Source organism: Crinia signifera, chromosome 11 (assembly GCF_055691185.1).
Source record: "Crinia signifera chromosome 11, ASM5569118v1, whole genome shotgun sequence".
Taxonomy (NCBI): domain Eukaryota; kingdom Metazoa; phylum Chordata; class Amphibia; order Anura; family Myobatrachidae; genus Crinia; species Crinia signifera.
The window spans coordinates 50,126,358-50,139,723 of record NC_139227.1 but is presented as its reverse complement, the minus strand read 5'-3'; the positions used below and the strand labels follow the sequence as shown (position 1 = coordinate 50,139,723).

Below are 13,366 nucleotides of genomic sequence, written 5' to 3'. Positions count from 1 at the left end.
TGACATAAAACAACGGTCACCACTGCCACTCTCGCATCAATAACGCATTATTGTATTAAACCCCCCCTTTTTTATTATATAATTACAAACTGCACGTTATGTAACAGGGCTACCGATACTTTGTATTCACATTGTATGCACCTTGTATAAACCTGCACCTTGTTTAAATAAAACGCATTGCATAAACCACTCAGCAATCATCCATTCATTTTCACCCACACAAACCCCAAGGAGCAAAGCGCAGCACTACCAGAAAGAAAACCATGTAGTATAAAGAAAGTGTGTAGATAGTGTGTAGTATAAAGATAGAAAAATCTGAAGTCAATTTACTGACACGTGTAGGAGCTGATTCCTTCACACTGCAGGCTTTCTTATGGGCGGCCATTTGAAGTTGCCATTTGTCCCCCTCAGTATTTTATGAACATCCTTAATTTGATGTTATATAGACCAGGAGGAGGGTCTCGGAATATTTTGATGGATCCACGGTGAATGATGATTCTTTACGATTATTACGGAGTCAGACTCCCTGCCAATGTAATCTGAATGTGAAATGAACACACGAGTTGGGGCCCGATCCATCTGTTCGGTGACTTGAAAAATCCTCAATAAAGCGTTATAATTTAATAGTAGGTCTGCTGTGATAAGAAGCACATCTGCAGGCACTTAGCTGGGAAATGTCACATCATAAAGGCACGCAGATGGCTCGGATACCGCGTCCGGATCGCAGAAAGACACGTAAGGCGCTGACAAAGTCTGAATGACACTTCTCATTAACTCGCTAGTTAAGAGAATTGGGTATTTTTGTTACTGAATGTCTCCCTTGTTTGCATTCTGATAACATTTCTGCTTTTACTAAAGCTCCTAAAAATGAAAAGTAGTGATGTTACCCGTGGCAACCAGTAAGACCTTGTGGCTGTTGCTCCTGTTTTTGGATTACTGTGGGAAAGTGCGTCCCCGATACCCACGGTATCCAGTTTTCTGCTTTAAGAACCCCGCTATTGGAAAATACAATCTGGTACTTACCGGTCTGATGGTCTCCACGGCTCCCGGTCTTTTACCCTCCATCTTTCCACTGCTGAGGTGGCTGCTGGGAAATGCAGTTCTCTCTGCTGCTGCCACCACAAACACGTTAATGTATGAGACTCGATCTGGCAGGCGTAAGGAAGAAGACACCGAAGAAGAGTAATTGAGGACTAATTAAGCTAATTGGAAACTAGCAATTGCTAAATCTGTCCTTTTTTGCTGCAGGGGTCCCAGAACAAGTCCTGCTGATTTTTCCTAAAATTAATGATTTTAGGATAACTTAGACTTGCTCTGGGGGTGTGAGAAAAAAAAAGATTTTTATAGAAATGACTCTCCTTCAATTAAATAGCAAAATCCTGTGGCACATGGTGAATTCAAATAAAACAATCATGAATATGTACATTGCTGGGGACGCAACAACTGGGGACAAGTAACCAACACTATATATATATATGATATATGTATCCCCAAGATTTTAAATCGCGCTAATAGCCTGTTTAACACACTTATTAATATATATTAGGCAGCCTCACCACTATGCTCCCTGAGGGGTAGGGAACAAACAGACCACAACACTTTTACCCAATAGTGGTATGGCGCCAACAATTAGAATGCAAATGTCCAAATAACACAATCGTATCCAATGAAGCACATAAGAGGAATCTTCCAGCACTTATTTATTGGTCTTCAGAGAATTATCTGAGTAAAATCAACGAGTAGACAGTTTCCAACGCGTTTCGTCTCATAGAGACTTCATCAGGGAAAACATAAATCTTTTTGAGTAAGATTAAAGCGACTGGGTGAAGTGATTAGCTCCTTATTTTTCTCCAGTGCCTCTATCTGTTTGAGGCTTGATATGTCCTAATTAATGTGTCCAATTCTTACTGTGCAATTAAAAATTTGGCAATATGATGCCTAAAAGATTAAAGGATAAAAGTAATCCAGTTGGCCTCCTCTCCCACAAATTAATTATACCTATAATGTGAATGGTAGGTCAATCATCCGGGATATGGTAAAAGAACTCCAAGGAGGCATCTGGTCTCTCCACAGGGCCGGAGCCACCACTAGGCATTTACCTAGGGCGCCGGCCACTGGAGGGCGGCAGTTCGCCCCTCGCCCAACGTGCAAAGGGGGTACCTGCTGCGCCGTCTGGGGAGCGGGCAGGGGGGTCCATGCCGGCTTCTGACAGGAGCCTGCAGTGGTGTCCTTGCCGCGCGGGTACCTGTGGCACTCTTTATAAAGCTGGTGGCGGTGGGGGGTCCCTGCAGTGAATAAGATATAACTAGCGCTATCCGCCGGGCTATGCAGCGGTGCGGGAAGCGCTGCCGGGTTTGAAAACACTGGCTGCACGCTGATTGGCTGAGATTCAGCTAATCAGCGTGCGGCCAGTGTTTTCAAAACAGAAGCGCTTCCTGCACCACAGCATAGCGCTAGTTATTTCTTATTCACTGCAGGGACCCCCCCCGCCGCCGCCAGCTTTATACACAGCGCCGCAGGTACCCGCGCGGCAAGGACACCACTGCAGGCTCCTGTCAGACGCCAGCACGGACTCCCCAGATGGCGCAACAGGTACCCCCCGCCTCCACCCCCCGGCACCGGGGCGCCCCCACCCCGACTAGCCTGGGGCGCTCCGGTGCCTTGCACCGGCCCTGATTAGACAGAAGGGCAGCTCTCGGAAAATAAACTTTTAAAGTTTATTTTCAGAGTGCCGCCCTTCAGTCTATTATTGTAGACCTCCAGATTGGGGGATCTAGGAAGGCACCGGGCAAGCTGTGTCGGTGTGGAGTGCTCTCCTGTCTGTTCTGCTCTCTATATATATATATATATATATATATATGTATAGGCTGGTGTGATTACTGCTCATCACCGTTCAGTATTTGTCTTGTAATAGTAAATGACTTGTTTTTATTGTTGGTTAAGGGTAATGGAGAAGACATATACTCGTCATCGGGGAACCTGCGGAGGCACATAAGCCATAATAATGAGGTGTCCTTGTACGACACACATGACAACGTAAGAGTTCCGAGCAGAGAAGCGATGGTGAGACAGCCTGTGAGCGACAGCAGGGGAGCTGCAGCATCGGATCCCAGGAGGTGTGCTTAGTGCCTTGTGCCTCCTTGCTCTGTGCATCTGCCTATCTCTTTTATTTATCTCCTCTTCCTCTGTCCCTTACACCAACTAACCCCCCCACATTTTACTACATAATCTCAGTCCCCAACAGAAATACTTTGGGGGTTCACTTCCCTGGGTGGAGCACCAAGCTTAACCCAGGCAAGTATGGGAGAATACACAAACTCCACACAGATAGTGCCCTGGTGGGAAATGAATCCAAGACCTCAGGTCTGTGAGGCAGTAATGCTAACCACTACACCAGATGGGCCATCTGCTGTCATCCTTTGTATATACTGTATGTCACATTAGAGCGTGTGATGCTATAGGTATATTGGTTGCAGCTCTGCCCAGTCCTCGCCAGCATGAGACGCTGACATATCATTGAATTTCTTCTCTTAGCTGGGGGTGGAGGTGGTGGCGAGATCTGATAAGTGGGGGCAGGGATGATGTCAGGTTTAAAATCCATTTGATATAGATATCTTTCAAACTGCCACTTTGTTTAACATTCAGAACTGACCACAGGAGTCCAGTACCACATTGTATGTTGCACTGGGTACGCTGCTTTGTGCATGCTGACACTTGCAGTTCATTCACAGTCTGAGAGCTGTGCTCTTGCACTGGTTACTACTCAGAAGGGCTGGTGTCTGTCCCTTATGGTCCCTTGTGTTTGGCAGGTAGTAGAGCTACAGGTAGATGTAGTACAGAGACTGTACTACAGACGAGTGATGATGTGATGGGACTCGGAGGTGAGGTCCAGCAATGCCGGAATTATCCCTTCTAAGGTGCTTGATCTATTCCCCTCCTAGGCCCATGCCATGTCTAGAAAAGAGAAAGGCCTGGGTGGAGGGGTGATCTATCACACCATCTCTGGTTGGTGACATGCACCATGGGGCCCAGTGACAGCATACCCCTCTTGGTGGCGGGCACTCTGTATAACAGCTGTCCTTTTGCACTTGGTACTCAGAAGAATTTGTGCCTCCTTTGTGATCTGTGGGATGTTTCCTCACATGCATTTGTTTAATATGTTTTTAATTTCAATATTTTATTGTTATTTCAATGAAAAGATAACTAAGGAAAACTATTTTATCTTGTGTCATATATAATGCAAGGTCATTCAGGTACCCGTACATTTTATTTCCTTACCCCCATCCCCGTACAGTTACTTCTTATCTCCATATTAGTATGAGAGGCTAGGCCGCTCTGGGCTGTTGGCACCTTTACAGGGACCAGCCATAGTACACCAAAGCTGCGAAGGTCTAACACCTGTGGTTGCAAAACATTCTGGAATAACTGCGCCCCATACAATAATTTGAGTTGGTCCTAGACCACCAAACCAGGGTAACCCTGCAAGTGCCCTGAGGCACCCAGTTCGGGAACCAATGCTCTAACTCTCGTAAATAAAATGTCTCCCCTCTCGTCCCCCATCCAGTGATCTTCAGGGTGGACCACTGCTTCATATTGATGGATGGAGGTGCTAGCAATATATATATAACAATAAGAGTGGTAGTGAAGAAGAGCATGCCCCTGTCTCCCCAAACAGGGTTCCTGGCCAAAGAGCCACTTGTTGGGCAAGTGCTAAATATTTTGATACGTGGGGCTTAATGTAGTTATCTCCTGAGTTCCGCAGGTGCATGGCTTTTGGACGAGCCTGTCCATTTTGTTAAAGTAGAAATCATCTATAAGGCAAATACCAGGTTGTTTTTAGCTTGTAGATGATTGCTGCAAAATAGGCAGGCTCGTCCAAAAGCCCCACCCCTGCGGAACTCATGGCATGTGCAAAAATAGGGTGATTATATCATAAACTGTGATCTTTCTCTGGTGACAGCCAATCCCCCACATCCTGTATCATTATTCAGCCATTTGTACTTATATACTAGATGTTTTCTACAAACCGGTTTAGAAGAGACCGCCATACATTCGGTATATAATAATACTTCTCAGCATTATCCCTTATCTCTCTCTTATTACAGCAGACCAGGGCACCGCAAGTTCAGTCCTCAAGGTCAGCCTGATTTCTAAGGTAACATGCCTATAGAAAGATTTGTGCTCTGGTAGATAAATATCATAAGCAATCCAGAGTTTCACCAGAACCTAATGAAACTCTTTTTAGTTTGCTGCATTATACACTTCACTGTGTTATAATCTTTTTTACAGTGATCAGGTTTATTATTCAGAATGCTGCTATATTTCTACGACTGAAGCTCTTCATGGAAGAGTGCAGCCAATTCATACAGACCCAACCAGTTGGCACATATTTTGATGGGCTGTAATCTCTGGTTGGGAATTAGCGCTGCTGGCCAATGAGGCAACGCCTGGTCTTCTGGCAGTCCCAATAGACATCTGGCAGACCTTGGGGCCACCCAAATGTCTGCATATATGGGCAGCTTAGTGGCAGTAGTCTGTCAGTGCATTCCCCACTGTGAGCTGCTGGCACAAGGCTGCTTAGCAGGTCTAGACCTTGGGAAGCTATAATAAGATGAAGTTGTAGACTATTCCACAACAAAACGCATATGATGATCATCATGTAACTTGTAGATGTTGAGGGTTGTTCCTATGGACCTGAGCATTAGAGGCAGAACATGACTGACAGCTACTTTCTTATGAGTTCCAAGTGCAAATTTCAAAGGTTTATTGTGGGGAACAAAACTAACAGTATGGACATGAGCTGTGAAGATAAGAGATGGTCTAGATCGGTTCTTCTTAACAAGCCCTCCGATATCATTGTATGGTAATTATATCGGGAAAAATTGAATTTTTGGTCAAATCTGAGCTGTAACCACAATAATTAAAATGTAGATGGCGCATGTGGGAAATGTATGATGTATAAAAGTCCTAGGAAGCGCAATGCTTGGTATTAGTGGCTAGCCGAGGAAGCCAGGGGTTTAGGATAGGGTGTAGCCAAGGAAGCCCGATGGTTAGGATAGGGTGTAGCCAGGAAGCCGATGTTTAGGATAGGGTGTAGCCCAGGAAGCCCGATGTTTAGGATAGGGTGTAGCCCAGGAAGCCCGATGTTTAGGATAGGGTGTAGCCCAGGAAGCCAGGTGTTTAGGATAGGGTGTAGCCCAGGAAGCCAGGTGTTTAGGATAGGGTGTAGCCCAGGAAGCCGATGTTTAGGATATGGTGTAGCCCAGGACGCCCAATGTTTAGGATAGGGTGTAGCCCGGGAAGCCCGATGTTTAGGATAGGGTGTAGCCTGAGAAGCCCGATGTTTAGGATAGGGTGTAGCCCGGGAAACCCGATGTTTAGGATAGGGTGTAGCCTGGGAAGCCCGATGTTTAGGATAGGGTGTAGCCCGTGAAACCCGATGTTTAGGATAGGGTGTAGCCTGGGAAGCCCAATGTTTAGAATAGGGTATAGCGCAGGAAGCCCGATGCTTGGGATAGGGTGTAGCGCAGGAAGCCTGATGCTTGGGATAGGGCAGTGGTTCCCAAACTGTGCGCCTAGGCTCCCTGGGGTGCCTCGGAGCACTTGCAGGGGTGCCTCAGGTTGGTGGTCTAGAACCAATTCAAATTATTTATGGCCAATGAAATAGGCAAAATCAGTGCTTGTGGCTTCCAATTAAGAATATGTGGGTAAACAAAAGTGAATCATGTTTCTCACCGCATAACTGGACCCAAGGAAAACATTTAAATCACAACTATTCTTTCGTGAAATTAGTAGCCAACTTTTGGCCTAGGGGTGCCGTGAAAAATATTCTGATACTTAAGGGTGCCGTGATTCAAAAAGTTTGGGAACCACTGGGATAGGGTATAGCGCAGGAAGCCCAATGTTTAGGATAGTGTATCGCCCAGGAAGCCCAATGGTAAAGATAGGGTATAGCCCAGGAAGCCCGATGTTTGTTTATTATAGGGTATAGCCCAGGAAGCCCAATGTTTAGGATAGGATATAGCCCAGGAAGCCTTATGTTTATTATAGGGTATAGCCCAGGAAGCCCCATATTAAGGATAGGGTATAGCCCAGGATGCCCCATGTTAAGGATAGGGTATAGCCCAGGAAGCCCCATGTTTAGGATAGGGTATAGCGCAGGAAGCCCGATGCTTGGGATAGGGTATAGGGTATAGCGCAGGAAGCCCGATGCTTGGGATAGGGTATAGCCCAGGAAGCCCAATGTTTGGGATAGGACATAACGTATATGATGATCATCATGTAACTTGTAGATGTTGAGGGTTGTTCCTATGGACCTGAGCATTAGAGGCAGAACATGACTGACAGCTACTTTCTTATGAGTTCCAAGTGCAAATTTCAAAGGTTTATTGTGGGGAACAAAACTAACAGTATGGACATGAGCTGTGAAGATAAGAGATGGTCTAGATCAGTTCTTCTTAACAAGCCCTCCGATATCATTGTATGGTAATTATATCGGGAAAAATTGAATTTTTGGTAAAATCTGAGCTGTAACCACAATAATTAAAATGTAGATGGCGCATGTGGGAAATGTATGATGTATAAAAGTCCTAGGAAGCGCAATGCTTGGTATTAGTGGCTAGCCGAGGAAGCCAGGGGTTTAGGATAGGGTGTAGCCAAGGAAGCCTGATGGTTAGGATAGGGTGTAGCCAGGAAGCCGATGTTTAGGATAGGGTGTAGCCCAGGAAGCCCGATGTTTAGGATAGGGTGTAGCCCAGGAAGCCAGGTGTTTAGGATAGGGTGTAGCCCAGGAAGCCAATGTTTAGGATATGGTGTAGCCCAGGACGCCCAATGTTTAGGATAGGGTGTAGCAAAGGAAGTCCGATGTTTAGGATAGGGTGTAACCAAGGAAGCCAGGTGTTTAGGGTAGGGTGTAGCCCAGGAAGTCCGATGTTTAGGATAGGGTGTAGCCCGGGAAGCCCGATGTTTAGGATAGGGTGTTGCCTGGGAAGCCCGATGTTTAGGATAGGGTGTAGCCTGGGAAGCCCAATGTTTAGAATAGGGTATAGCGCAGGAAGCCCGATGCTTGGGATAGGGTGTAGCGCAGGAAGCCTGATGCTTGGGATAGGGTATAGCGCAGGAAGCCCAATGTTTAGGATAGTGTATCGCCCAGGAAGCCCAATGGTAAGGATAGGGTATAGCCCAGGAAGCCCGATGTTTGTTTATTATAGGGTATAGCCCAGGAAGCCCAATGTTTAGGATAGGATATAGCCCAGGAAGCCTTATGTTTATTATAGGGTATAGCCCAGGAAGCTCCATATTAAGGATAGGGTATAGCCCAGGATGCCCCATGTTAAGGATAGGGTATAGCCCAGGAAGCCCCATGTTTAGGATAGGGTATAGCGCAGGAAGCCCAATGTTTGGGATAGGGCAGGAAGCACAGGAAGCCCGATGCTTGGGATAGGGTATAGCCCAGGAAGCCCAATGTTTGGGATAGGGCAGGAAGCACAGGAAGACCAATGCTTGGATCGGGTATAGTGCGGGAAGCCTGATGTTTAGAATAGGGTATAGCCCAGGAAGCCCCATGTTTAGGATAGGGTGTAGCCCTGGAAGCCGATGCTTGGGATTAGTGGATGGAGGAAGAAGGAATAGAAATATTGCAGAAATAGTTTCAGAACCTGGGAGCCCTATCACTGTAACTATGATTAGCCAAGGGAATATTATACGTTAAATAAAACAACAACCTTAATTAGTTCTAAAGCAGATGCCTCTGAGTTATTGAGAACTGAAGCCTCGGGCACCAAACAGGAATAAACACAAGATTATCGCATTGTGTTATATTAAGCCCTTGCTCTTTTTTGCTTTCCTTTTGCTATGTGCATTTTTTAAATAATTATTATTATATATGTACAAGTTCAGCCGTGCAATGCAAACTCGATCTCTTTAATAAAGGTTCTCCCTTATGTACATGGTTTAACACCACTGCACCATATGTCATTCCTCTAATGAATGTGTAAAAACCTAATTAAATCTGATATGAGACCGGTACTCTTCATTATGTAAGTTTAGTTTTTGCTGCTTACAGTCTATGGGCTAAATCACTGTATTCTCATGTTGTCGCCTCTGGTTCCTGCAGCCACAGGCTACAACATAAGGCAGGTTCCCAAACTCCACCTGCACAGGTGACTTAGGGCCTGATTCAGCTTTGTTATCAAAGCAAAAAAAGCACATAAATGGGCAAAACCAAGCTGCACTGAAGGGGGGCCGATGTAACATGCACAGAGAGAGGTAAATTTGGGTGGATGTGTTCAATCTGAAATCTAAATTGCAGAGTAAAAATAAAGCTGTCTAATATATATGTGGGCTACATGCAAAAGCAGCCAGTATTTACCCTGCAGAGAAACAATATAAATGTATTTGCTCTTCCAGCATGGCCGCGTGGTTTGTTCCTGACACAAAATGACTTGCATTTTTGCTTTACTGAATCCTAATTCATACCTGTCAATCTGATTTAACCACCTGAATTCAGGCATGGATATCCTTACAATCTGGGCTGTAATGGCAGAGTTTGGGGTACTCTGACATAAGAATATTATACTTTATAATATTCCTTATCAGTTTGGCCATACCCCTGGGGTATTTCTGTCCCTAGGGTCATATTCATAGTTATGTGTTATTGCACATCCCTTGGTAATAAGCATTAGCTATGCGCAGTGCCATGTAAGCTCCACACAGACAATTGCTCAGACCTTCTTGCATACCTCCCAACATGACCCTCTCCAGGAGAGACACAATGTTCTGCTCCTGCACTTGCCTCTTCATGTATGATTGCTAATTGCTAATTAAGGAGTTTCACCACAGGTGATGGCAATTATAAATGAAGCAGGAAGTGCAGGAACAGAGCAATGTGTCCCTCGTGGAGAGGGCCATGTTGGGAGGTATGTTCTTGTAGCAGGCATACTGTAGGTCCTTCTGGTTGAGTTCTATGCGGAATACACCGTATGTACCCATTCTGCCAGGGAGAATCCATTTCTACAGTAGAAGTACCACCATGTAGATTTTATTTGCACCACATTCTGGACGCCGCAGCCTAATCTGTGTTCTCCTGTCCTAGGTCACACTCTGGGTCTACCATAAAGTGGGGTTATAGGCTCTCTCTTGGGGGTTGTTTTATCTGCATTCATAATTTCTTTTCCTTTCTTTTAAGGTTAGAAGTAAAACGTGTAAGTAACAGCAGATTTTATTCCTAACGGTGGCGTGATACATATGCACAGTCTCTCGTCACTCCTGGAAATTTGGGGTTTGTCACCAACGCGGCCAGGTTCATCGTAAACAAAGACTCTTGTGAGCTATTATCGGAGCACGTGGTTTGCAACACTGGAGACGTTTGCTGCTGTTGTAAAATATAAGCAAGGAGGGGAGGGGGGTAGAATCTTCTGAAATTTTGAAGAGTTTCAAGATCTAAAGAACAGTCTCATAATGGATTTGTTTGAGATCTTACATGGAACCTTTTCTCTGTCTACGTTCTACTTGGTCCTGTTCCAGAACAGTGCTGTCCTGGTAGTACTGTAAGTATAGGGAGTACCAGGCACTGCATGACACGCGGAGAAGACATCTGTGTCACCATAGGTTCCAATATTAAACAGCGGTATCTTCAGTCATCAAGAAACTTTATCAGTCCTCTGCTGTTTGAATATCAACATCGCACCAGTCTCCAATTCAAAGCTGTGGTCAGAATGGAGGGGATGGTCTTCTCAGGTTTGTCCCTCCATGGAAATCTCAGGAGCAGAGAAAAATCTAAATTTGGGCTCATGGCCATGACGCGGACAGGCCTAGAATGTTGGTAGAGATACAACAGTGATCTAATTATTGATGAGATGTCCTTGAATTGGGCATGTCAATGTGTAAGACTTATTACTTGGAAGATGTTTCTTTTTTAATTTTTCATATTTGTCATTTTATTGATGTTTTATTATGATCTGTCACCAGTTTTTGTCACTTTCATTATAATATATAAAGGCTAACACTGTTCCTCACCTCTACGGGGGAATTCAAGTGTTGTGCATGTCGGTGGCCACTAAATAGCATCCAATGGAGCAATTCAAGGCCACACACAGACGATGGCGCTGAGATTACTGTTATGGTGGCTGGTAACTAGTATATATTTTATCCTATGTCCACCTCATACTATACTACAATACTTTCTCCTAAAATACTTTGACATGATACTTCAGCTTTGACTTAGGCTGGGCAGTCCCAATATCAGGGTTCTGACCCACACCAGCGTTGTTCTGATCATACCGGAAAGTTAGGCGGAATCTCCTGTACACCGCTGATCTGTATAGTATCTGCCATTGGTGCACGCGGTAAGGAAAGGGCATGTGTAGGTAAGTAGGATGCCCCCTACAGGCCTGTAAAGGCTATGGAATTACCCATACCCCCAGCTCTTGTATACTTACTGGGCTCTTATCTTATGTATGGACCACCTAGGTAGCGCAGCTCAGGATACAGAAGTGTCGTGAGGAATGCTATGTGGAGGCGGTTTTGCCCAGAGACAAAAATATGGTTAGACCCAGTAACATGGTGCACATACTAGTCCCTGCCCTGTTTGGTCAGACAACCGCACACGCACAGCTATCAGAGTCTTTGCAAATACAGTAAACTAGGTCTAGGATGATAACATCCATGCATCTGCCGTGGAGTTTTATACCTCAACTAGTCACCAGCCCGTCAAAATGACAGAACATAACAGTAATGTCAGCGCACAACATTTGAAATCCTCCCATAGAGACGAGGAGCAGTGTTGGCCTTTTATTATATAGGATGTCAGAAATGCAATCATTTCAAACTGAGTCATGTGACAAAAAATCATAATCTATTCCATTATGTACCCGGGTTCTCGCCCATCTGTGATTATAATGTGGGATATAATGTACACGTGAATGAGGATGTCACTATTGCATTGTGTAGGAATAGGTGTTGGGGGGGGAGGTGTCAGCTGTTTGGGTTGGTTTGATCTGTAGTGAGTTTATTTAGATGTTTTTTGGGGGTGGGGAGTGTTTTAGTAAATGAAGGCACTTGCCCCAATTTTGAGGCATGCCAAAGCCACTGACTGTGGCTTCTGCTGCAGATTGACTGGTCACAGCAGCTTAGATGCCATGAACGTATTGTATTGTGTGACCCTGGCATTATTCAAACATCCAATGTTCCCGCTGATGATCCGATGCTCTGCCTTCAGATGCAGACAGGGGATCGGAGAAGCCAGCGTTGGGCTTCTCATTTCAAAAGGCAGCCCCAGCATCATTTACACACTGTCCCATATCTACTGCAAGCCGGAAGACACAGCCCGGATCACTACTGCGCCATCTCTGAATCAGGCCTCTGCACAGCCCGGACTTCATAGCAGGGGTGGCCCAACAGGTCCTCGAGATTTGCCAGACCACCTAGCTGGTGCACAGCTGTAGCCATTACTAACTGTCACATTGTCAAACATACTGCATTCATTCCTACTATAGATCCACAGATGGCCTGAGATACATGACCTGTTGGAAGATCTTGAGGACAGGGTCGCCACCTCTGTTTTAGAGATCACAAACCCAGCCCACCTTGTACCCAGTGTTACGCACACTGTGTCACATTGCCAGCGTCCTGACAAATGAGCGCACGGTAACTGTAATAGGTCACATGTCACAGCTTATACATGAGAAGGATAATTTATTTTCAGTTGTTACATGTGCGTTACCGGTATGTCACCCCTTTCATACTAAAATATCCCACAAGTGCCTCGTGTAGTTATTTGTGGATGGTTACAATGAACACACGACCTTTAAAGTTAAAATTGTCAGCTTTTTATACCATTGCTTCCATAATTTGTATATCACCTATTCTTAATAAAGGTTTGCAGTGATTGGGTGTCGCTGCGAGTCAATGATTTATTCAGCGATTCCCGGTTATGTGAAGGAAGTGTTCATATGGGTTTGTTACACCACACTTCATTATCTTCTTTATACCAGAACTGTATCTGCATTATTAGTTGCTTATGTCAAATTTACATTTCTGATTCCCAATTATAATAAGACAGTTCAGCCCCCCCTCCAGCCCTCCAGCTGTTGTTGAATTACACATCCCAGCATGGCCAAATATCAAAACTGTAGCGGGGCAGGTTGAGATGCGTAGATCCATGACAGCTGGAGAGCTGAAGGTTCCCCGTCTCTGCCCTAAATGTTTCTGTTGAGTTCTGGCTGTTGCGCAGTAATAAAAAAAATGCTGGTTCTAACAAATATACTTAACTGAACAAGCTGTATTCTATAAATCGAAAAAGAAACCACTGTAGTTAGGAGATCTATAATTGCTGCTTCTCTCCAGGGTGATGCCTTGGGTGGTTGGG

The 13,366-nt window shown here is 45.0% G+C and overlaps 1 protein-coding gene across 4 annotated transcripts in view; it reads left to right on the top strand.

Moving 5' to 3' along the window:
* PLCG2 (phospholipase C gamma 2) overlaps window positions 1–12,887 on the top strand; it is a 98,336-nt gene extending 85,449 nt beyond the window's left edge. For 2 of the 4 annotated variants that reach the window (XM_083165534.1, XM_083165535.1), the window contains exons 32-34: window positions 2,944–3,116; window positions 5,106–5,155; window positions 10,187–12,887. In XM_083165534.1, the coding sequence (XP_083021660.1) occupies window positions 2,944–3,116; window positions 5,106–5,154 (222 nt within the window). In that variant the 3' untranslated portion in view covers window position 5,155; window positions 10,187–12,887. The remainder of the gene's footprint in view (window positions 1–2,943; window positions 3,117–5,105; window positions 5,156–10,186) is intronic. The other 2 variants (XM_083165537.1, XM_083165536.1) reach the window with 2 other exon arrangements.
* Window positions 12,888–13,366: the final 479 nt, after the last annotated feature.